General features: G+C 50.0%; 1 protein-coding gene across 4 annotated transcripts; it reads right to left on the bottom strand.

The window, feature by feature from the left end:
* Positions 1-1790: 1790 nt before the first annotated feature.
* KLHL36 (kelch like family member 36) lies at positions 1791-24764 on the bottom strand. 4 transcript variants are annotated; one of them, XM_036012292.1, is made up of 6 exons: positions 17057-17178; positions 16630-16733; positions 14483-14561; positions 9166-10239; positions 7469-7626; positions 2949-6627 (listed from the first exon to the last, which is right to left on the bottom strand). In XM_036012292.1, exons 3-6 carry the CDS (start codon positions 14543-14545, stop codon positions 6072-6074), a joined length of 1851 nt encoding a protein of 616 aa, XP_035868185.1. In that variant the 5' UTR covers positions 14546-14561; positions 16630-16733; positions 17057-17178; the 3' UTR covers positions 2949-6071. The 4 variants fall into 4 exon arrangements, with proteins under 4 accessions (XP_028390577.1, XP_035868185.1, XP_035868186.1 ...); XM_028534776.2 differs by lacking the exons at positions 16630-16733; positions 17057-17178 and adding an exon at positions 24618-24764 and having other exon boundaries at positions 1791-6627; XM_036012293.1 differs by lacking the exon at positions 16630-16733 and having other exon boundaries at positions 17057-17188.
* Positions 24765-25461: the final 697 nt, after the last annotated feature.

Raw genomic sequence — 25461 nt, 5'->3', positions numbered from 1 at the left:
ACCCTGAGGGGCCCCAGCTGTTTCCGAGCCCCACTCAGGCGTCATCTTGCCGTGAGCCGCCAGGAGCCGCAGCTATGCTGGAGCCGGGGGTGAGAACTGCTTAGCTGACCCAGTGAACCCTCAGATTTGTCAGCAAAAATAATTGAATATTAGGGTTTTAAGCCATTACTTGGGGATGGCTTATTATTTGGCAATAGATAAAGCACATTCGTATCAGCTTTTCCTTCTTCCATGTCTCTCTCTGGTTTTCTGGGGACCACCTTCCCCCCCCGCCCAAACCACCTGCCTTCAAGTCTTTGTCTAAGGTACTGCATTCAAGGGAACCTGGAGCAACTGTAGCATGGACCAGCTGGGTAGGTAAGCTCATTCAGCTTGGGTAAGATCATTTACCCTAGCCTTGCATTCATCATCCCGAAAACGGGAAAAGTATCATTTCTTTTAAAAAAATCATTTATTTATTTAGTTTTAGAGAGAGGGGAAGGGAGGAAGAGAGGGAGAGAAACATCAGTCAATTGCCTCTCCTATGCGCCTGGCCCAGGGACCAAACCCACAACTCAGGCAGGTGCCCTGACCAGGAATTGAACCTGCGATCTTTCTTTGCGTGTCGATGCTCAGCCAACTGAGCCATACCAGCCAGGGTGAAAAGTATCATTTCTAACCTAAGGTTCTTCTGAGGTTGAAATGAAAGAATCCCAGTGACTTTAGCATCTGGCAGCCAATGTCCCATTTGGAGCAGCTCACTGGCTCAGATGCAAATTTGAACCCAGTTTCCAGGTGTAACGGGCACAGCAGGTACCGTGCACCATCCTCCTGGGGCTGAACTGCTGGAGGTGCCCAGTTGTGACTGGGCTGGTCTGCTGGCCTTGGAAAACCAAAACAGGGTAGGCTGCCCTCTTCTTCCTGGGCCCCAAGGGAAGTAAAGTGAACTCTGTTCTTATAGAGATGATATTATATCCTTCTCATAAAGATAATAAATTGCTTGTCATAAACTATGTTTCCCTGGCTTCTGGTTTTCTTTTCTTCTCAAATTACCCCCACTGACACAAATTTGAGCAAACAGTTTCATTTCAGGTCAAAGGACTAGTGCTGCAATCAAGGATCTGAATTAAATTCCTGGCAAAATACAGTAATTAGAAGCACAATGAAAGCAGAATCAAAATGTCCCAGCATCCCACAACACTAAGAGGCAGTCTGGTTAATTTCCAAATTATATTTGGTCTCAACATGCAAGGGGTTCTTTTTTATTTGGGCAGAGAAAATAGGACTAAAGATCATTACAATAACCACACAAGACTAGGAATGTAATTATAAAATAAGCCATACCCTAACAGGCAAATCATTTTAATGTGTTTCAAGAATTGAGTACTCTGTATAGAATTAAAGAAAAAAAACATGCAGGAAATTAATTAAAAAGAAATAAGACACAGAAAAGCTCTGAGTGTCATAAAGTTACAAATACAAAGGCAGCAAATTAAAAAACAAAAACACAATTACAGATTTTGGTAACATTAGTAGCCAGAACATACCCAATGAATTACTTCTCAAATATCTTACTAATTTTGACAGAAGGCTGGTGGTGATGATTAACTTCAATCTATCCAAAGGACTTTATTCATCCTTCAATTGCAAGGAAACCTGTAAAGATGGCTTTAGGTAACTTTGAAAGGGTGGAGTTCTTTTTCTCAAAGAAAACTGACCTGCAAGGTTCTCCCCGCTGCCCTCCCCCCACCCCCCACCAGATTTGCACATTCATTCAACTCTTTTAACTAAGGCAACCAAAAACCAATTTGAGATCCCCAGAACATCATTAGAAGCCACCAATTATATCCATGTTAGGAAAAAAAAAAAAGAAAGAAATGAACAGCCTCCAACGCTGAGGGCAATACTTCTATAAAGTGCAGGATGGCTCATTCTTACAGATTTTGTGGACTTTGAATTAAAATTTCTTTAAAATAGGGTGGACGAGATTGGATCTGGACCCCAGCCATGCCCTGGGTTGAGAAATGACCCGTATGAGAAAGGTGATCTATGAATCTGTCCTCAGGCATCTTTTCAACTCTGCGTGCACTGCTGAGGTAGGAGCTTTGGAAGAAGTGCGGGACATCTATTTAGGGAGAATGCCACTTCTTGGCAAGTCAGTGTCCTCTTGCTCAGCTGGGAGCCCAAGACAGTCATGGTCATACTCAGGGGCCATGTGTGACCTTACAAAATTCAAGAGTTGTATCAGATCACAGCCACAGAGGAGAGCAAGATCCCAGACAAAGCCACATGGCAATATGCCAGCACTGACCACAGGACATTTGCTGTCTAGTGCAAGCTCAAGGGGGAGCAGGTAGGGGTGAGGTGGAAAACCCCGGCAGGCAACCTACAAAACGGTTATTAGCAAATGGTATCAAAAAGTATCAAAACATTTCAAAAAACTTTAAAAACTGCCAGGCTTGGCAAATGCACTCGGCAGGATCTCCAAGTACCTACGGAGCTGCCCTGTACTACAAAGGTTTGTCCTAAACTGCAAGACACCACGCCCTCCCCTCTGAAGACACTCAGAATCTGCAGGGACAGCGGGGATGTCCAGGCCACAGCTGGAACTGCCTGTCCAGGTTAGGGACCAGCAGTTTGAGAGTCTAGCCCAAAACTCCAAGAGCTAACGGGCCTGTGAGGTGCTGCTCAGGCTGGAGCTGGCCAAGCGCATGCCATGGAGGACCAGGGCAGAGAGAGGCTAGTAACTCTATAAGGGGGTGGGGGGACCCTCTCCCATCCAACATTGCTCACATTACCAAAATGTCCTTCACTCCTGGAGGTGGAGCCAGGTGCTTTGAACCACAGGTGAACTCACCTGAACTCACAGAGTGAGACCCTGGACCTCAGGGGAGGGACTCCACCCTCTTTTGGCATTTGGGTTCCCACCTTAAACTGAACACCCCTCAGGACTGGCTTCTGGGGTCTGCACTAAGTCACACTGAGGCCAGGTCGCCTTACCTGTCAGGGGCAGGGGCGGAACATTCAGTTTATAACACACACATGAAGTTCTCTGATCAGCTCAAGATCTAGAAGTCCTACCGGGTGGTCTATCTAAAAGGGCAGAATGTTAAAAATATTGACTGAGCCATCCGTGCAAGCAAGTTGCTGAGACAGCAGAGAGCCCACCGTGAGGGGTACGGGTTTCTCCAGCTTTTCTATCCCCGTCCATTACTCCATCTATGTCTTAAGCAATCAGGATTCTAACTGAGGATCAAACTCAAAACCTACAACTAATACGAAGTTAAAACTCTAGTACGTTAAAAGTGAGGGGAAAAAAAAACACCTGGATAAAAGTCCACCATCCTTATTTTGAAAGACTAAAAAACAAAACAAAACAACTGATCCAGATATTCTCAAAGTTCAGCTTGAAGCATCGACAGTTGGATGGGACGAGAGTGAATGCTGCTGTTTTTGTCTCTAGATGGTGGCCTGCAAGAATCCGGGTCTTTGTCACTTCGGTTGGAAACAACACCTTCAAGATTATGCAGTTCAAACGGCCATTGGCCTGAGCACACCCCCAAGCTCTGCCAAACGGAGTGAAAAGCCATTTTCTTCCATCCTTAGTTGGGCTGCACAGTGGAGTGATTTCCATCTGGAAACATGGACAACGAAAACCAGCACGGGGCCCGCCACGTAGCGTTCCCATGCCCAGGCTCATGGTCACGCTGCTCTTTTCCACTGACCCCGATGAGCTTGAAAATCTTTCTTAGTGTAAGTGGAGCCACCACCAACCATTTGATGTTGGTCCACGAGAGTCCACTTTTAAAGAAATGTCCCTTCAACCTCAATGTCAGCTTCTAAGCCACGTAGGTTACAAACTGCCTTTAGAGCAGAACGAGAGACATCGAAAAATACTCGGTGCAGGACACTGTGAGTGACGAAGGCACAAGTCAGAAAAGAGGCCAGAGGCCTGCATCCTGGGACACGTTCTGGCAGTCAGAAACGCAGCTGGCTTAAGCTAAAAACTGACAGCTGCCCTCTCCCCAAGGTCAAAGTCAGGTGTCTCCACGAAGCACAAACAGTCTTTCTATGAGTTCTTCCCCACCTGCCTCAGGGTTCTGGTTGACCACCACTTGGTTTATGACTTGGGCTAAGCAGGGGAGAAAAGACCATATTTTTTATGCCTTGTAGAGTGTTTTCAAGCAATGAAACCACTCCTGGAATAGGAAGGTGCTAAGCTACCCCAAAGTTGGTAGAAGTTCTGCAAAGCGTGTTTCGTGGAGGGCTGAGCCTAGGTACGGGACAAAAAAGGGTTTCAGGCTCAGTGAAGTCTGGAGGTGCTGGTTGATGGCAGGTTAGCAGTTAATGCAGGACTTCTCAGAGCCTTTACTACACAGAAGGGTTGTCAAGCCACAAGAGTGTAGTTTTTTGGTTGGTTTGTATGCATACCTTGTAGAACTTCTCAACAGTTTGTAAGCCTCCAGAGACTCCCACATACAAGGACTTAGCTAACTACGCAGGCTGCTTGCCCAACTAGCAATGGAGGGCACTGAGTGGGTACTGGAGGTTTTAAATGCCCAGTCACTCTCAGATCTCCTGGTTGTTCTCAAAATCACAGTAAACCTTGAAAGCAAGGAAAGGAAGTGCAGTAGAGGCAAAAAAATTAAATAAAGGAAACTGAGATCCATAGTCTAATATCAATGTTAACCACACACCTTCAAATTTTCCCCTCTCTGCAGTCAGATCGCTGCCAAGGTACAGATCATTAATGCTTCCTCTGGCTTGTGATTAAACCTGATCACATGCCTCTCCTCCCATCACGTTATATTTGTTACACAGCATCTTGGGCATTAGTCTCCAACTCTTCTTAAAGGGCATATACTCTGGCTGTTCTAGTGACTGCAGAAACCCAGGCACGGCGGTCACACATCTCAAAAGGAGGTGCCGAATATTTTAACAGCTTATGTAGACTGACACAGCTTAAACTCTGGGAGGAGCCTGGCCACGATGTCATCCAGCTCTGTCACTTAATGAGTGAGGAGACAGCTCAAGGCTTGTTCCAGAATTTGCCCAGCAGCACAAAACTGCTTGTACTTAGCAGCAGACAGCTGGGACCAGGGTCTGCCCCTTGAGTGGGTGAGTTGGGGAGACACTCAACCTTCTGAGGGATTAACGTGCGTTCACCCATGTAAAAGCCGCCGATGCCTCTAGGAGCCAGAGTCACAGAGGACAATGGCAAATTCAAGGGCGCTCCCTTTTCCTTTCCTGACAAATGAATGTAGACTGAGGGGCTCAGCACATCAGAAACAGTGAGTGCCAGGAAAAAGTTTTAAAAAGGGCAAATTACAGAATATTTATAAAGAGCTTCATGCCTTTTTCCCCCCTTCCTCCCTGTTTACCTATACCCTTTCAGCATTCAGGAAGAGTACCGACCAGGAAAACAGAGTATTCAGAAACAAGTTACCTGACGCCCCCCAGGTGAGAAGTTCCAAGACTCACTTGTTGTCTGTCGCTTCTCTACCCTCTCGGGGTCCCTGTGTCCCCACTCATAAAAATGACTACACTTGACCTTGCCAGTGATTCCCAAACAATGCTCAGTCATTCCAGGAACTGGTTAAAATAGTTTCCAGCCACTCCCCCCAACCACTCCTGGTAGTTTTAGACCCAATTATTCTGAGGCAGGGCCCAGGAATTTACATTTTTAAAAGATCAGCCAGGTTTGGGGAGGCAGAGACCAGAGGACCTGAAATGTCCCACCAAAGCCTCCAGTTTCACTCCAAAAATTTCCTCGTAACCCCTGCCCTAGCTACTCTCAGGGGGACGGCTGGGAGAACCCCCAGAGACTTGTACTGTGGGGAGAAGCCCTGAGCAGACATAAGGGGATATTTCCTGCCTGGGCCCAGGTTTAATTATTCAAGCAAGATAATATGTAAAGTTACGTAGAATATTTAATTGGTTACGGTGATATCATAGAAATACCAAGAATCATAAAAGTAAAAAAAAGCTGCTAAGTGGTGCATAATGGTTCCAGGGTTCTAGGAAGTTGCTGCTGGTCTACAGACACTCGGGAGGTGGCGGTGGGGACACAGCCCCAGCAGGCACGGGAGGGGTCACTGGCCCCGGTCCTGGTGCCTCTTGGTCTTGCCCTTCTTCTTCTTGTCCTCCAGCCGAGGCTTCAGGGCGCAGACGCAGGCAGACACCCCGGCAATGGCCTTGGGCAGGTCAGTGCCTTTGCTCCACTTGTCCTTCTCGCGGTCGTACACCTGGACCGTCTTGGAGAAGGCCGTGTTCTCCCAGCTGTAGCCGCCCAGGATGTAAATGCGGCCCTGCCACACGGCCACGCCGGACTCGCTGTTGGCGTGCAGCAGCGGGGCCACTCGGGTCCACTGGTTGCACTGCGGGCTGTAGGCCTCGACACTCAGCACGTCGAAGCGCTCCATGGACTCCACACTGTCGTCGCTGCCCCCGATGCAGTAGATGCGGTCCTCCAGGCTGCACATGCTGTGCCAGCCCCGCGCGGTGGTCATGGGCCGGCGCTCCTCCCACACGTCCGTCCGGTGGTCGTAGCACAGCAGGTTCTTGCGGTAGGGGCCGATCTGGTAGTCGTGGCCCCCCGAGATGTACACGAAGTCTTTGTAGATGGTGCCCGCGTGGCCATATGTGAACCTGTGGAGAGATGGACGGATGGGTGGACGGAGACAATGAGGGGTGCCGTGCCGCCCTGGGCTGGGCCTCCATTGCCAAGGCCTCAGTCTTTTCCTCTGCAAAAGGGGACAACCCGTCCTCTCAGGGGCCCGTGAGGATTTGAGGGGATAACACAGGGGCAGGCACCCTGTGATTACTCTGTGGATGGCAGCCGTCACGGCACAGGGAGTGGCAGAGCAGGGCGGGTAAACAGACAGCTTTGCAGTCAGACTGCCTGGGAGAGAATTCCCAGCTGTGCCCCCTCTCCACTTCCCCTCTGAGAAATGGGCACTAACTACAGACTGCTGGCCTTCTGGTAAGGGCCGAACACAGCAACAGCACGCCGTGGAGGGGACACACGCACCTGATCAACTACATAACAAACGGGGAAGGAAACAAAGTGCCAACCTTCAGGCACTCTGGAGGAGTCGAGATCACAGGGACAGAAAAGTGTCAGCGGCGGCCAGCAGCTCGGGGGAAGGGGAGGGACGAGGGAGTGGAGCACAAGGCATCTCAGGGCAGGGAAGCTCTTCTGTGCGGCTCTACAGGGGCGGTGGCCTGTGCCGTGCACTCGGGAAGTGACCAGACTCAGACACTAAGGGGTGTGTCTCAACAGCAGAGCCGACACTTGCACTCGAATGGCCTGGAACAGGAGCCCCAACCCGTCACCACCATGCCTCCTGCCTCTCATGGTCTACCCAGCTATTGACAAGCAAGGACATTCTCCCTGGAATTAGAGGCCAGAAAATCCAGAAAGTGAGGTGGACTGAATTGTAACCCCAAAGTCATCACCTTTGAAGTCTGCCACAAAATCCCCAATCACCTGGGCAAGCCGGCCACGTAGGACCAGGAGTCGGTCTTGGGACTGTAAGTCTCTACTGACGAGAGAGCTCCATTCTCATTCCGGCCACCGACGGCCACCAGCATGTCTTCGATGGAGGCAAGGTAGAAATCCACACGGCGCTGGTTCATGGAGGCCACCTGTGAAGGCACGACACCTGTACCTTCCCTTCCCCAAACCCCGGGCAGCGTCCACATCTAGCATCGCTTCCCACCCGTGTCCTGTGGAACACTCAAGGCCAGGAAGGGGAGGCAGCGACCAAGTGAGTTTGGGGAAAGGGAGTCAAACGTCCAGAAAGAAGGTTCTTTTAAGAGGCACTTCTCGGAGTTCCCAAGGACCCCTGAGACACTGCAAATCCCCAAGAAGGGTTTGGAGGACACAGCTCCCCAAACTTGGTTGGCCATGTGTCCAGCCTCGTGTACTTGAATTCTGTAGGACACGCAGTTCACAATTGCTAATTTAGTGATTCCCTGAAATAAAAGTTCACTTTTCCTCTTGCCACTCCCATCAGACAGTTTTTAAATTAATGCTGATCACCATCCGTGTTAACAGGCAAAAAGTGGCACTCAAGAGGAAATTAACAAGCGGAAGGCCCACCCTTTTTTTTTTTTTTTAATAATCCAAGCAGAACACACAAATCAACACAGTCCCATGGAGCCCATGCATTCAGGCTGCCATGGCTACGAAGCTTCCGAGGGCGGGCTCCAAAGCTGGGAGCCTCTTTCTTGTGGCAGCACTTACACCTTGGTGGGTGGGTTTAGATTTCTGAGAATTAAATCAAAAGATCACCAGAGTCCATTCTGAGTTCTGAGCTCAGAAAAACACCAAGGTAAGTAAAATCACTGAGGTGCAGGTATCAAGACTGAGACCGGCTTCAATGGATGTGGCCTGGAGAGGTGTTCGTGGAACAAAAGAACACCTTCCCTCCACCAGGCACTTGCCAATCCACGTGAGCTACTACCCCTGACACTGGAGGGTCAATGTCCCTCCGCCCATTCCAGAGGGAGAAGCTGAAATTTGCAGAGGGCAAGGGACAAGTCTGAACTTCCCAGCTAAAGGGAAGTAGCCAATCATTTGGCTACGATTTAGCCAAACTGGGATGTGAACTCAGGTCTGACGCCAAGACCTGTGCTCTTCCCGGAGTTAGCCGCCACACCTGCCCGAGGTGTGAGCCCTCACGACCTACTTAAACCAGCTCCAAACCCTTTTGAAAGTGGAGCTTGGCTGAGATTCTGAGCCACAGGGAAGAGTGTTTGAACTATGGGTCAACTCTCTAGATCGGTACTATCTGATAAGGTTGCCACCAGCCTCCTGTGGCCATGTACACGCAAATGTAAATGAGTTAAAGTGAAATCCAATAGAAAGTTCAGTTCTTCAGTCCCACTGGCTACATTTCAAGAGCCCAGTTGCCACAAATTGTTTGTGGCTACTACATCAGATACTGCAGATGTAGAATGTTTCTACTGGTGCAGAAAGTTGTAGGCTGACCCTGCAAAAGGTCAGCCCTCATGCGGGCACAGGGGAGGGTAGGAACTAGGTGGCTCATCATCACTTTATCGTCACACTTTATTCAGAAGCGGGAACTGGTCAAGGCCAGAGAGAAGGGAGGGGAAGTCAAGGCTAGGTTAGAGAGATCGAAAGTCCTCAAGAGTAAAGAAAGAATCTGGCTTTAATCTCACCTTGATCCACTGTTTACAGCGGGGGTCATACCTATAAAGAAGATTGGACGCTGCGTCCCCTCCATTGTCCCTCGAGAAGCTGCCACCAGCGATGAAGATGAACCCCCCCAGCACGGCAACACAGTGGTGGCTCCGCCGGGCTGGGAGGGGTGTCTCCTTGACCCACTGCTCGCTCTTGGCATCCAGGTAACAGGTGTCGTCACTGAGCTCCAGACACCGTTCGGAGACCTCGCCGCCCACAAACAGCAGGCACTCCTCGTTGGTGCGGAGCGCCGTGCGCTTGGTCTGCATGACCGGCTGGGCTGCCAGGCTGTTGTGGTAGCGCACGGCCTCCTCGATGAAGCCTTCACAGTTGGCCTCCCGGGGCAGCAGTGAGCACACAGCTGGCTTGACTCGGTGCAACAGGTCGTTCTTGGGGATGAGCGGGAAGTGGATGTGCTCCAGCACCTGGTAGGCGTGGGCCTCGCGCTCTGGCTGCTGCGTCAGCCACTGCAGGGCGGCCTGCAGCAGGTCATGCTCGCATTCCCGCTGCACCTCGCTGCTGCTCAGGTAGATGCACAGCTTCTGCATGGAGATGTTCTGCAGGAAGTCAGGTGTGAAGGACAGCGTGCCGAAGTGGCTCAGGATAAAGCCATCAATGAAGGCATCCAGCCGCTTGAGGCTGTAGATGGAGGCCAGCTCCTGCAGATACAGGTAGTTGTCCTCGCTCACCTCCTGCTCCAGGTACTCACAGCAGAAATCCACCACAGTCCAGATCTGCAGCAGGTGGGCCGTCTCCAGGATGTAATCAATGTTGCCGCCGTCCAACGCCAACTCTCCGCCATACAAGAAGTCCACCACGGCCTTGAGGCCAATGTAGGAGGCACCAATCAGCTCCACCTCCTTCTGGAAGGCCTCACGCATGCCCAGGGTGAACATGGAATTGAAGTAGTCGCTGCACACAGCCAGCAGGTTGCGGTGAGCTGGCACGCGCTGCTCGTCGGCCACCAGGACAATGTCACAGAAGAGGCCATGTAGACGCTGCTCATTCAGCCGCTGCAGCACTGTCGTCGAGTGCTCAGCCCAGCGGTACACCTGTGGAAGAACACCTGATTGCACCTGGGCCCAAAGGGAGGAGGCACACCAATTGCAACCCACCCACAGCTGCAGGAGTCCATCTGGGGGACACGACCAGCATTTTAAATACAGTGCACTGAAGGAGAACGAGGAACAAGAGTGCTTTGCAGGAAATAGTGTGTGTGTATATTATACATGTCCTTCCTTCCTTCTTCTCCTTCTTTAGAGTGAAAATTCCTAAAACCAACCTTCCTTCCTTCTTTCCTCTCTTCCTCATTTCTCTCTTTTCCTTCTTTATAAATAAGATTCCTAGAAGTTTTCTTTCTTTCTTCCTTCCCTCCCTCCCTTTCTTCCTGTGGGTCATGAGCAAACAGATTGGAAACATGCTGTCCTGTCAGGATGGAGAAGTGGCTCCAGACGTAGCCCCTAGAGTCAGACAGAATCATGGTTTGCACTCAGCCCTGCCCCTTCTAGCTGTGTGCTCTTGGTCGGGCCACGAGGAGGCTCTGAGCCTCCATTTCCTCATCTCACAAGTGAGGGTGAGGGGGAGTCACCACTTGGGATTGGGGGGAGGGGAGGCGAGGAGAGGGAGTTGTCAATGAGACAGTCATGGCAAAGAGCCTGCTCGAGGGAAGCTGTTGTGATTGTCAGCCCCCACTGAGGCTCTGTGCCGAAGGAAGACAGCTTTCTCTGTGCCTTAGAAAGGCACACGGTCATGCTAGAGAGACCCCCATTTCTAGTGATCCAAACTAAGGTGCTCTGGAGATCCTACTTCCAGAAACACGGCTTCACTGCCCATTGCCATGGTTAAAGAAACACAATGCATGTAAAATGTAAAAACACTACTGTATTTTCCCGAGGGCTTATATGCACCCTGCACTGTGCTGTGCACTTGACCTGCACTCTCATTCGAGCATCACAAAAACCCTCCAAGGGAACGTCTATTATTACAATGCCCATTTTCCGGATGAGGGAAAATGAGGTCAGAGAGACTGAGGAACTTGCCCAAGGCCCCACAGTGACTGCGGCAGGGCTGAGATTGGAACCTAGGTCTGATTCCAGAGCCCAAACCTGTAATTGCTACGCTACCCTGGAATTAAAAAATCAATTAATATGACTAATATGGATTAACTCCATAAATTTAAGTTAGGAGGCATTTACTGGGTGCTATATGCTTGGCATGTGCTTTTGAGGATACAAAAATGCGTCAGGCCTAGACAATCGTTTCAAAATCCATGGAGGACTAATTATGCTTTTGGCTTTCAGGATACCGAGCATTTCCTTATTTCCTCACTATAAAAACAACAAGAAAATTCGATATAGAGAAGAACAGGCCATTCAGGAATATCAACTAGGGAGCTGGTCGATTAGAAGGCAAGTGAGGCGAAGGGCTGGCTGGGCACTAAGCCTGACAAGGGGAGATGGTGGGAGAAAGGAATACGGGCGGAGGGCTTAGTGGCTGTGAGCAGCTGTGTGACTGGCTTACAAGCTGCCGAATTCTTACAGGTTACTTGTCCACATGTGTCCTAGGGCAGTGGGTCTCATTTCTTTCTTCCCCTCCAAATCCGCTCCTTACTGCTTCCGATACATCTGCAGCTGAGGTCCTTCATTTCCCTGTGGCTCCGCCTCATCTGGCTAATTCCAACATCAATTGCTCCATCTGCATTACGGGAGCGGACGATGACCTCACGCTCTGATGAGGACACCAGACAGATAACGCCTGAGGCTTCCTCCCCAGCCAAGTTTGGAGAGCCAGACTCGACTGCTTTTCTGTTACAGGGTGGTTTCTCCTCGGTCCGATACATGGATAACTCCGTTTATTCTGCTTGGTAGCAGAGAAAGCCAGGCTACCCTGGTTTTGGCTTCTAATTAAGCAGAAATGGCCTGGGCTCCAACACACGCTGGCTTGGGGCCCCTCTCGGGTATGGATTGAAGAAAGGAAATTAAAAAGCACTGCAGCAGTGGGCTGTCCTAGAAAAAAGCTCAGTGTCCAGAAAGAAGTGAGTGAGGGGCATCAGGTGGGCTGTCTGCCCACCCTGGGCCCCTGGTTGTCTCTAAGCTGATGGGGTGCTGGGACTCCACACTGAAATAGGGATATGCATGACCCCAGGCTGCTGTATAAAAAGAGAAACAGCCCCAAGGGGCAGGGATCAGGGAAAGCCCTGGATGACAGCTGCCAAGGGGAACCATCTGCTCCAGTGAGCCAGGGCAGGGAAAAGGGCAGGGATGCTTCTAAAGCTGGGTCTCCGTGCTAACTAGGCACACTTAATTCTGTACCTGGGTCTCGATTACAGCCCGTTTCTGATTATTTTAACGTGGCTGCAGAGATGAGAACTTTCCAAAAACAGACAAATACGATCTCCCAATTTTAAAAGGACATCAATAACAGATGTTCCTTTTACAGCAGCATTTCGCACAGTTTCAGAGCCCCCAGCATTCTCTGATGGCATTAACCCTATTTGCTCCTTCACTTCCTAGGTCAGTGACTTTATCAAAGGCAAGGCAAGGTGGGTGAACACAGGTACTCGGGAGCTAACAATGGACAGATGCAGCAGGAAGGGGGGATTTCGTATTAAAAAAGCACTTGGCATCTAAATGGATCAACACATTTTAGAGTAGGTAAAAGGACAGGGGTGGTCACACAACAGGACACTCTGCTGCATTGAGAAGGGACAATCGACCACTACACACAGCAACTGGGGCGAGTCTCAGATCATAACGCAGAGTGAAAGGAGCCAGGCACACAGGAGCCCCTGTCTTCTGACTCATTTACACAAAGTTCAAGGGCGAGCAGACCTGCAGTGTGGGAAGTTGGGAGAGTGGCAATGTACAGACTGGAGGGGTATGGCAATTATTATTATTATTTTTATTTTTATTCTGGGTACAGGCTACATGAGTGTGTTGATGGCTAGAAAATCAAGGTACGCTTATAGTTAGGAACATAAATACAGTCAACCAAGAGAACCCTGCTTCTAAAAGCTTCGATTCAGAAAGACAGCAACTCAGAATCTGGCTTTCAGGAACAAAGATTCCTAGCGCTATCAAACTTAGAAAGCTACACTGTCTCCTCAGCCAAGCTCTGAAACAAAGCCCCTTTGAGACAGCAGCGAGACCTTCCTGGGTTTTCACAGTAGATAAAGCCAGGCTTGGCAGCGCCTTCTCAGTGAGTGCAAATGGAAATAGGAGACCGTTTCTCCAGAGAACCAGCCTCTTCTGAAAATTACACCCTGTTTTTCTTTTATGCACATCTGTAGAACCTCTTCCATTTTTTCTCAAATCGATAGTCTGCTCACAACTCCCTTTATCTAATGAGGTCTTTCTCAACCTTCTTTTTCAGTCTTTTAAGGTATTTTTTTCTAATAGCCCCCATGAATTATTCACACCACATATATTCTGTTTACCTATGCATGTATTATATGCATAGCGTGCTTTAATCATAACAAGCAAAATTCTTTCCATATCCCAAGAAGCAATTCCACTACCTTGGGGGAAATATCGGTCTCCCTAAAAATGATGATCTAAGATAACCATAAAATTTAACCTCCAAAAGAAGAAAAGATGGTGTTATTGATATGTATAAAGAGGCAGGTGTAAGCGAGAACTGTCCTGAAGGTTGGTCCCCCAACCCTTGCTTATAGCAGCTGTGGGGGTGGGGGCTGCTGCCAGGCCCTGCAGGAGTTTGTTGAAGGTATGGATTCCCAGGTGCAGCTCTCGGATTTTAGCTGAGCAGGTCCGGGGTGGGGCCAGATACGCATTTCTAGTGAGACACCTTCCCCCTCACCTTTTCTCAGCATGATTTTGATACAGCCAGTGTAACACAGTTGGTAGCCCAGCCCTGGGAAGCCACCCTCATGCACTCCTGGGACCTCAGAAAGTCACAATAGGGGAAGATCCTGAGACCTTAACATCCACGTGTGCAATGTTCTGCCCCCTGCTGTAAGGTCGACACTGGCTTCTCAATGGACTTGCCCTTGGAGCTCTTGAGCCCCCAGAGGGGAATGGCAATCCCAGGTGTTCATCCTGCCCCACCCACCTCAGGGGTGAGGTGAAGAATGAATGAGGTCAGTCGTGTCTCTAACATCCCTCACACTCCCAGCTCTCTGATTTTATGGTTCCCCCACTCCTGGCTCGTGCTGCTTCTAAGGAGATTACCACCACCACCAAGAACAAAAAACTAGTGTGTCCGCTCAGAATGAGCTCATCAGAATAACGCCCCACTTCCTAGGCACTCTGCACAGGTGGTGAGCAACCATCCACAGACCTTTGAGGATTCGCTGATCTTGTAGGGTCGAGACACTCTTGTCTGCCGGCTTCCCTCCATCATAAAAGAGGTCACAGTCCTACAACAAGAACAGGATTTCTGAGCACACAGTGATAGTAACGACTCTAGGTCATTCATTAATTTCTGGCTCTGCTGGACAATAGCGACGACAAAGGTGAAAGCAGTCACACGGAAGACAAGGGCAAGGAAGCAGTATACTATCAATATAAGCAACTCTGATGCTGTGAGCTGGAAATATCAGGTTATTAGAATTAGAACATTTAACAAAGGTTCCTTTGGCATCTAAAATCCAACAAAACCATGTCTTCAGCTAAACTACCTCCTACAAATACCTACCTTCTGATGCCTGATCTCACAAAGGCCTTCGGCTAGACCAAGGCTATAATGACAAGAGTTATCATTTCAGGGCCCAGACAATGACCCTGGAACCAAGCTGTGGGATTTATTTACATGTGCTGTCTCATTTAACCCCCACAACTACTTGGCCAGGCTGATGTCACGTGTCCCATTTTACAGATGAGGTTACTGAGTTAAAGGTCACAAAGCTAGTAAATGGCTAGGAACCAAACCTGAGCCCTTCTTTGTGATGCTCTACTGAATGTGACCCAGTCTTTGAGAGTGTCATACTTCTAAAATATGATGAAGTTAAGGATGTGGTGCAGTGATGACACGTAAAACATGTCCTAGACAAAGGTACTGGTTTAAGCGCTTTCTTAAGCACTTAAGAGTGTAGGGTACTGAATCTCGACAACAGCCCCATGAGGCCAGCACTATTGTTTCTCAGCTTGTAGAGGAGGAAACTGAGAGCAGTGAGGGGAAGTAACTAGACAGCGTCACACAGGAAGGAGCTGGCAGAGTTGGGATTCCAACCCAGAGTGGCTTCCATGCACTTAACCACTAGGCTATTCTGCCTGGCCATAAAAAATTGAAAGACAGAAAGAAAAGACAGAAAGGAAAGAAACGAAAGAAAAAGGAAGGACGAACAAATGCACGCCAGCCTGCAGGCAGGAAGCCTTCTGGGCCTTTGCCCTGCCTGGAACATTCAGGGTAAACAAGCATGTTAACCTCTCTCAACCTCACGGTCAAGTCTATGAAATGGGCTGGTGTGCCAGGTGATGTTAAGGTTTCTGCAAGCTTTGCAATGCCAAGCAACTCACTGACAGCACAGAGCCAGGCTCTGGGGGACTTTGGGGAAAGGGGGGGCCACACAGAGGTAGGGCTAGGCCAGCAATGCGGGCACAAGTTACATACTGGGACTGAGGGTTTAAAGAGGATTTCTTCCCCTGCTATCTAGGTTGAGAAGAGTCCATTTGTTACCTACTGAACAAACAGCCTTTGCTAATAAAAAAAAATGTAACAAAAAGTCACCATTGTCTCAAGATAATTGCTGACACAGGGGCTACAGTGTTCCCAAAAGAGTAACTTCGGGTACAGTCCATGCTGTCCAGCTGCCTGGGGGAAGGAAGAGATTAGACTTCTCCTGACAAATTAGCCACTTTGTGACAATGGCCAGCTACACCCACCCCTGTCCTTTCTGACAGACCGTCAGCAGCTTGGGGGCTCAGAGAGAGAAGGGAAGGAAACCACATTCGCCCCTGACTTCCTGGATTCACCTTCATCCTCTGAGGCAGCTGGCCCCATCATTTCAGACACCTAGGCTCCGGTGGAGGAGGGGCTCACCCAAGGTCAGACCACAGAAAGCTGCAGGTCCCTCTCTCCACCACTCCAGGCAGACAGCCAAGGCTCCGTTCGCCCTGAGTGCTAAAAGCTTTCTTTTCTAGGCCAAGATTTCTAGAGAGAGTTTCCCCTTGTGTAGGTTCCCTTTTGTCTCCGGGCAAGTGGGTTGGGGCCGATTTCTACAAGTGTTGGGTGTCCGCTGCCTTCGTGCTTCCTGGAAGCAGACGAGGGGGATCAAGGCCATCCACACGGCCAGCAACGATCCCCAGTTGTGCATAAAAGATCTTCTCGTAAACACGGGGACAGAGGGCACGTCCGGACGGGAGGGCCCCCAGGGAACCTCTTCTCTAATCTCTCTTACCCGGGTTTCGACCCTGAACCTGCCCGTCCTCGGCGCTCGGGTAAACACGGCGTTGTGGAGATGGACGCGGCTGCCCGCCAGCACTCACCCGTCACCGGCAGGGTCCCCGGGGACGCTGCTGTGGCTCGTTCGGACCCGGCACCCCCTGGCGGAACTGCCGGCACAACGGCCGCCCAGGCAGGCTCGAGCCGGCTACCAGGAGGCGGAGAAGGCGGAGTCGGGACGCAACCCGGGCCGGCGCCCGCGGCGGGACGCGGGGACACTCACCTGGGCCGCGGGGGGCCGGCCGCACAGGCCGCACCTGTCCCACCTACGGGGGTGGCGGTGCCCCTCCCCCGGCTCCCCGCGCGCCGCTGCACACCCTCCCCCAGCACAAAGGGAGGCCGCGGGTGGGCCGGACGGGGGGTTGCACTCGCGGGGGCTGGGGTCGTCCCCAAGCAGGCCCGCCCCCCGCCCCCCGACGGCGCGCGGCGCCCGGTCGGTGCCGCGCGGGAGGCGCGTTGGCGGAGGCCCACCTGGGAGGCGCGCTACGGGCGCGGCGCCGAGACCCCCGGCGGCGGGGCCGGGCTGGCGGGGTGGCGGGGCGCGGGCACGGGAGCCCCGGGGCCGAACCGGTGCGCAGCCATGGCTCCGCCAGGAAGTGCGAGGCCGAGGGCGGAGGCGCGCGCGGCCAATGGCGGCGGCCGGGAGGAGGTGGGCTCAGGCGGCGCCGAGGCGGGGCCTGCGCCCGGGGCGGGCGGCGTGCGCCGGGCTGGGGGGCTGGTCCCCGCTCGGTCCGCGGCCCCCCGGACTGCCACAGTCACACTGCCTGCTCTATGTCACCCACGGTGCCAGGCGTGGGGACACGGCGTGGACGAGACAGGGAAGGTCCCGGCCCCGGGGAACCGATGAGTGTCCAGGAGCGGAGTGCTGGGAAGGGAACGTCGTGATGGCATCTCCGCTCTCACCTGATTTCAGTCTTAGCTGGAAAGTCCCCTGCGTTCACCCTAGGGTGAGGCCTTTGCTGACCTTTCTATTCAGTCACATTCTCTCTCTTCACCCTTCCAGCCTTACACCTTTAGCGCCTACCATCACCTAATATTCTCAATCATTTTCTTTTGCTTTGGCTCATTGTCTGTCTCCCCCAGCAGAAACCCTCCAGGGCCGGGTCTCTCTGGCTGGGCTCAGCCAGGGGCCTGGCTCACGGTAGGCGCTCAGTGAATATCTGTGGAATGAATGAAGTTAACCATCACCAGTCAACCTGCCCTTTTGTGAAACGGCTCCTGCTACAGCATAGATGAGCCTTGAAACAATATGCTTAATGAAAGAAGCCGGATGGATACAAAAGGACACACATGACATGATTCCATGTGTATGAACTGTCCAGAACAGGCAAATCCATAGAGACAGAAAGTAGATTAAGCGGTTGCCAGGGACTGGGGGAGAGGGGGCAGGGAATGGGTGTGTGTGTGGCTGTTAAGAATAAGGGATTTCTTTAGAGGGTGATGAAAATGTTCTGAAATTAGACAGTTATTGATTATCACACAACTCTGAATACACTGAAAACCACTCCATGTTATATGGGACTTATATCTCGATAAAGCTGTAACAAAACCCAAACCTCTCTCTTCCTGTTTTTCTGTGTGTTGTCTTCTGAAAGGGTCTAGAGCATCTTTTCAGGGCCACAGAAAGCATGGCTAGATGCAGCCAATGGAGGTGGGCCAGAAATGAAAAAAAAAAGGTAGGAAGTCAGTGTGACTAGGAACATCAAGGCCTTTCTTTGTTCTTTCTCTTCTAGACACAACACTCACCTTGGCCCCCTCCATCAGATGGGTCCCAGCAAGGCACCACGGAGCCCCTCAGCAGGCTGGCCTGGCACTGTCCCCACCCTGTCCCTAGCACCTCTCACCAGAGGCTGCCGCCGGTGCAAAGCAGGACTATAACAAAGATTTGTGCGATGGTGGCAGGATTGTGTGTCTCTAGGACACAGGAGGGGTGGGTTGGCCAGGGGTAAGTTCCATCGATTTCTTCTGAGTGAGCTTTGCCTCTGAGCCTCAGTGGCTTCATCTGTGAGCAGGGCCTTCCCATTCCTAGCTCAGTCTGTTGCCCATCCACATCCTGCACCTTTCTGAAAAGTGTTACATTTATGGGATTTTTTTTACTTTGTATGTCTGGGATTGGTACTAAATATTAATTTGTTCAACCCTGACCAGTGTGGCTCACTTGGCTGGGTGTCACCCGAAAAGCAAAGGGTCATCAGTTTGGTTCCTAGTCAGAGCACATGCCAGGGTTGTGGGCCAGATCCCCTGCTGGGGCGTGTACAAGGGGCAACCAATCAGTGTCTCTCCCACACATCGATGTTTCTATCCCTTTCGTTCTCCCTCCCTTCCTTTCTCTCTAAGAATAAATAACATCCAAAAACAAATTTGTTTAGAAACAAATGTATAGGGGAAAATATATATATATATTAAACTAAAGGGAGTGAGCCCTGGGATCACCTAGAGGATCTTTTAAATGATGGTGTCACTGCCCCCATCTCTCTCCCCACTTTTTAAAAAAGATTTTATTTATTTATATATTTTTAGAGAAAGTGGGAAGGAGGAAGAGAAACATCAGTGTGTGGTTGTCTCTTGCAGGCCCCCCACCGGGGACCTGGCCCACAACCCAGGCATGTGCCCTGACTGGGAATCAAACTAGCAACCCTTTGATTTGCAGGCAGGCACCCATTCCACTGCGCCACACCAGCCTGGGCTCTCTCCACTTTTCTATGAGGACAAATACATGTTCACCCATCAGTACTTCATTCAGGAATCATCTGTACTCTGAAGCCTTACTTGCCCATCTTTGTCCCTTCCTTGACCCCTCTCCACTGCAAACAAATCAAATCCCACATCTTGCTCTATGCCTGTGTCTTGATACACAAATCTCTATTAAATAAATTCATGTACTCCTTCACTTATTAGTTCATTCAGCAGACTTCTAGGGACTTTTTGCTATCTGTCAGGCATGGTGGTAGCTGCCAGGGAGAGAAAGAAGACACTTTCAGGGATCTCTGGGAAGGAGGCAAGCAAGTAAATGAGCAAATTATGGTTGGTCTTGCGTTAGAGTTATATTCAGTGTTTGGGTGGGATGTATGCTTTTATAGTTATAGTTAACGATTCCCTAGCAATGGAGAGATATAAATGTGAATATATATCTGTATATATGGATCTATCTATATCTATCTGTCTAGAGAGATTTAGCTATAGATATTTTAAGAGTCTATAGCTTGGCATTGATAACTATCTCCCAGATGTTGGGTTCTTCATGAATGAGAAGATGCACAACCTTGGCGGGAAGCCTGCAGTAAGGGCCTGGGACAAACTGAGGAATCCACACATGACCTTGACCTGAAAAACATGCAGACTTGGCTAACCCGACTTCATCCTGTTTTCCCCAATACCACTTAGTGAACCACCCTTTCACTTTCTTTTCTTTAATTAGCATTTTCCCTCAAGTTAAAAAAGTAATACATCTTTGGTTGAGAAATACATAAGAATCCAAAAGGAAAAATAAATCATGTAATAAACCATGCACTTTTGCACTATCCAAAAGTAATAATTGGCAATATTGCTGTCTCTTCATCTTTTCCCCTTGTTTACTATGATAACACCTACATGTAATGTGCTAGACTGCTCTAAGCTCCCTGCGCATATTCACTCATTTAATCTCCTTGACCCTTTGAGGAAGGTACTATTAATTTCCCTGTTTACAGATGTGGAAACTGAGGTCCAGGGAAGTTACATCACTTGCCCGAGATCACAGAGCTCATAAAGAGCAGAGCTGGGCTTTGAACCTGGGCAGCTGGCTCCACATTCTGCTGGCTTCACCTTGCTCTCTACACTGTGGTGCCTCTGCACAAGGATAGAAGGGATGCACGCTCCATGCAGAGAACTTGGAAAACACAGACATGTTCAAAAGGGAAGAAAATCACCCACCTGAGGAGACCAGCTGTCATTATTTAAGTGTAAATCAGCCCAGTATTTTCCCCATGCATATGTATTCTCCATGCATCCATGACAATGAAGTCATGCAGTGTGGGCCTTTTGGTTACTGCTTTTTTATCCCTTTTGCAATATCATGAGTTTTTCTCATGTCAATAGGTTCTCTTCTACGATATGATTGTGATAGTGCATCTGACCCCTGGATTTGGTCATGCATTCATCCCCCCTCATCGTTGGGCACCCAACTGGTTTCATACCATAAATAATGCCAGGGGAACATTCTTCCACATGCACCTTTGCACATGTGTCTGATGGTGAAGTGGGCTTGTGGGTCCGAGGAATACATATCTGTAAGGCTCTGACCTCCCCCGACCCCCAAAGGCCATACTAGTAGGAACTCCCTGACAGTGGCTTAGTACCCTGTCACTTCTGAGGTGGGCACCATCAGATAAACCAGGGCCAGCTATAGAATTTGCAGGGTTGAGTACAAAATGAAAATGGAGGTCCCCTTGTTCATAAAGCAGGAAGAAACCTTTTTTCTTTCTTCCACTCTGTCTCTCTCAGCCTGTCATGGTGCGTTTTATTTGCTGTTTCATGTCATGCTCCCTGTGGTATGGGGATGCTTGTGGGACTCATGTAGACCCTCAAAGGCACCTGGGGCCCCAAGCCTTCCTGCGCCTGCACCCAGGCCCCCTCTGGGTGACTCTGATCACAGGGTGGGGACAGAGGCACAACTGGCCAATAACCATCCTGGTGAGGTGGAGGGGCGAGGAGAGATGCGATCCCACGTGAAGCAAGGCTCCAAGCCCTTAGCACATGCTGTACAGTCCCATCAGGCTTTGCTTACACAACAAATTCAAAAGATGGAATCATTAAAGATTTTAAGTCAACAGTCACAGAACATTAAACCCCAACTGTGGGGACTTTCTGAGTGTGGGGTTCTGTGTGACTGACCTTAGGTGGTTCAATTGGAACCATCACCAAAGCAGAACGTGTGAGGCTCATGTTATTTTCACTGTCAATACATCAATTCAAAAAACAAATGTCATACCTTTGTAAAGAAGCATGTCATCTGGACACACAGAATGGCACAAAAAAGGGTGTGGGAGGGGGTTAGGCAAGCTAGCCATAAGTTAATTGTGGGTAACACATAGGCCATGTGCAAACACTCTCTTGATCACTTGTGGAGTCCTTGATGTGACCTAAAGGGTCCATGCTATTATCCCCATTTTACAGATGAGGAAACAGGTTTTGAACAATTGGATGGCACACTAAATATCACACAGCTGATAAGTGCGGCATAAGGAACCCAGGCCACTCTATGCCAGCATACAAACAGCTAACCAGTTACCTAGTATGCTGGCACGTTAACCGAAGGGCTGCGAGCTGCTTTTGTTTTTTCAGGTCATCTAGTTGGCTCTGACCTGCCAGGTGCCCAGGTGGTGGCAGCTGGCCATCTAGTTGGCTCTGACCTGCCTGGTGCCCAGGTGGCGGCAGCTGGTACTAAGGTGGCAGGAGAGATTGAGCGAGCTGCCAGCAAGGCTCCTGTGACCAACAGAGGCTGGGCCATGAGAATTGCTACTTTGCAGTTATACCCTTCCCTCTCCCCAGGGAGTTTTGTGGATCCCAATTCTCCTGGAGGGGAAGGGAGGGAGAAGGAGATGGGGCCTGTTCTCTAAACACTCCGTTCTTCACACCAAACATTGTCCTTGGCTCAGCTTCCCTCCCAAAGGCTGAGTAATCTAGAAAAATTGCAGCCTTGTGAAAAAAAAAAAAAAAGGCAGGCCTAGGAGCCAACCCGTAACACGTCCGTAAGCGGAATTCTTGGCCTGCTCATTCTTGTAAGTTTGTAACTGTTTAGACTAGAGGACAAGAAGCAACAGATGCCTTGGGAGAATCAGACCAGCCAATGGGCAGAACCACAGTGGGAGTCTGGGCCCCGTCCTTGGGTCCCTAATCTCAAATGAAATAACAAACGTCTCCCTCAGTTGGCAATTGTCAATTCCTCCTTCTTTCTTCTCCCCAATACTTTCCTCCCAAGTCCTGTCTGGATTTGAGCCCTGGCCTGGCCATGTGAAGTAGACCAACTACACAGCTTTGTTGTGCCTCAGTTTCCCTATCCCCAAATGGGGCAGCATTTGTTCCTCCCTCATGGTGTTGGTAGAGAGTTAAATGACTTAATGCACGATGACATTTCTGACAGTGCCTGGTGCATAAAACTCCGTAAACATGAGTTTTTGCTGATGCTGCCCGACACATTTCCAATTAAAAAGCTGTCCTTTGGCTTAAGCCTTTGCTTCCTGTTATAATAGAAATCATTTGGAAATGGACCCTTCTCTTTGTTTTTGTTTTAAGATTTTATTTATTTATTTATTTATTTTTTAGACAGATGGGAAGGGAGGAAGAAGGAGAGGGAGAGAAACATCAATGTGTGGGTACCTCTCATACACCTCCTACCGGGGACCTGGTCTGCAACCCAGGATGTGCCCTGACCGGGAATTGAACCAGTGACCCTTAGGTTCACAGGCCTGCACTCAATCCACTGAGCCACAATAGTCAGGGCATGGACCCTTTCCTATTTGTGACTCATACTTCAGTGTTCATCAGCTTCAGGCACCTGATCTTCCTCAAGGTTGTGTGGTGACTGGAGGGAGAAGAAGACACCAGCCCCGAGACAGAGGCTCAGAGAAGGAGAGAGGGGAAGCAGGTACCAGGTATAGGATGCACAAGAGGTTTTCTGTACATCATGGTGTGACCTGGAGCTGTCTGTGTCTTAGAGCCCGCCGGGCCAGAACCACTTGTCCCTTCCTACTGAGGTCCCTAACTAAGCTGGCAGCGCCCACAGGCTCACTCCTCCATGGCATGCCAGGCTGACCACGTGCTGCTCCTTTTGCCAGCTGTTACAATGAAGTGCTTGGGATTTCAAGGTTGCAAATTCGGCTGGGGTCCAAGGCCAGCAGGTAACCCTATCCTCCTCTGGAACTTCTAATCTCTCATGTGTAAAACTAGATGAGAAAGATAAAAGCCTTCCCAGAATTTTGTGGCTGGGAGAGCACTAATGCACTCACCTGTGGGGTCTTACATTGGTTACACCCCTGCACTACCCGATGCGATTATCACTTAAGATGTCTCCGTGGAGAACCTGGTCAGTGCACTCTCTCAACCCCACATTTAGTGTCAGCCCAGGGCACTCAAGTCCTCGGGCTCAAGAACTGTGTTGTGCCCTACAGTCACCACTAGCAGCATGGCCATTTCAATTCCAATTAGTCAAGATTCCTTAAAATTAAAAATTCAGTTTTTTAATAATCCAAACCACGTTTCAAGTCCCTAGTAGCCACATGAGCTAGTGGCTGTCATACTGGACTGCAGAGGTCACGGAAAAGTTCTAGCAGAGACTCTGTCCTAGAGCAGCACCTGCTAGCTGCATGACCTTGAGCAAATTACTGACCTCTCTGGGCCTCAGTTTGCTCATCTGCAAAATGGGAGTTAATCTAGTCAACAGCACATACTTGAGTGTGCCAGGTACTCGTGTAGGTGCTGGGGGTAAGGCACTAAACAGCACAGGTAAATAAAGTCAAACAGCACAGGTAAATAAAGTCACAGCCCCCATAGAACTGGTGTTTTAAAGGAGGGACAAAGACAACACTTATCTCCTAGAGTTAGTTTGAGAATTAAATAAAATAGAGTAGGAAAAGCATTTAACATGGTGCCTAGCACAATTTGATTGTTTAATAGATGTTAGCTGCTGTTATTACTAGTAATGTGCCCAACTCCCTTCTCCCATTGCCCTACTACCTGCCATAGTAAACACGAAACATTCATGCCCCCACTTCCAATCCCATATCTATGACAGACATAGCTAATCAATCACAGCACACTTTCCCACAGAGCCCAGAAGTACCTGTGAGATTCTAAGACCAGAGCAACAGGCAGCACTCTCAGACACATCCTCTCAGAACTCATGATCACCCTCTTCCACATTACCTCTGAGTTTTCCTGCTAACTTTCTAGCACCCACCATCCTGGATGCTGGGACCCCTGGGTCCTGTGGAAGCTCAGACTCCAGGCCCAGGTCTGCCCCTCCTTAGGGGAAGAGCACATGTCTGGTCAGTACCTTGTCAGTTGAGCAGCTGGTCCTGCTCTGACCTCGTGCCAGCAACTGGCTTCTTGCTTCGCTGCCTGCTGGAGCGGAGTCTGGTTGTATTCTCACCAGGGCTCCTGGAGTCTCGAATGCTGTCCCTCTCCGTTATTCAAGAAAAAATGAATTGTGTTGAGGCTGGGCAAACAAGTTCTGGCCAAAAAGGGCGGAGTGAAACCTAGCTGCGCATCTGAAGTGGGAGAGACGGACACGTGAAACGCAATTGCAATACGGAGAGATAAGGGGCCGGGTGGAAGCCGGCCCTTGGCTGTGGGCCCCCAGGGGAGGAAGGCACACTGCGTCCCTGGGAGTCCACTTCACGGAGGGGCAGCCCTTCCTGGGTACCTTCTCCACCATCGGCACCCAGACCCTTCGGAAGGTCTGTCCTTCCCTTCCTCTCCCATGCTGCGAGGATTGACTTGAATGGCCTGACTTGACTCAGCAGAGCTGTCCTCTCTCTGGATCTCATATCATTTGGTTTTTGGCAATGACACATGGTGTAAATGGTCTGAGTTCAACACTTGCTTCTGCCATTTACTGGCTGTGTGACCTTGGGCAAATTACCTAGCCTCTCTGAGCCTAGCTTTCCCCCTTTGTGAAGTACGGTTTATAGTACAGCCTACCTCGAGGGGTTGCAGGGAAGCTCTAGTGAGATATTGCATGGAGAGGGTTTAGCGTGGTGCCCGGGGTGCTGCAGTCGGTGCCTGACACTGGCTCACTGCTTCTGAGAGATTTTGGATTCTCTTGCACTCTGTTGCCATGGTCAATTCTATGAACTGAAAAATTTTTCAAGCACTAAACTTTTCTGGCACCCTTGTGA

The sequence above is a fragment of the Phyllostomus discolor genome, chromosome 12, assembly GCF_004126475.2.
Source record: "Phyllostomus discolor isolate MPI-MPIP mPhyDis1 chromosome 12, mPhyDis1.pri.v3, whole genome shotgun sequence".
NCBI classification, from domain to species: Eukaryota; Metazoa; Chordata; class Mammalia; order Chiroptera; family Phyllostomidae; genus Phyllostomus; species Phyllostomus discolor.
The sequence above is the reverse complement of the archived record's forward strand: the minus strand, read 5'-3'. Positions and strand labels throughout refer to the sequence as shown.

Excerpts from the sequence above, each read along its gene's own strand:
- KLHL36 (XM_028534776.2), bottom strand. The coding sequence starts at position 14,545 with ATGATGGAGGGAAGCCGGCAGACAAGAGTGTCTCGACCCTACAAGATC. Across the intron at positions 10,240-14,482 it reads AGATCAGCGAATCCTCAAAG|GTGTACCGCTGGGCTGAGCA; the intron begins GTCTGTGGATGG and ends GTTCTTCCACAG. Across the intron at positions 7,627-9,165 it reads GCTGTAAACAGTGGATCAAG|GTGGCCTCCATGAACCAGCG; the intron begins GTGAGATTAAAG and ends GTGCCTTCACAG.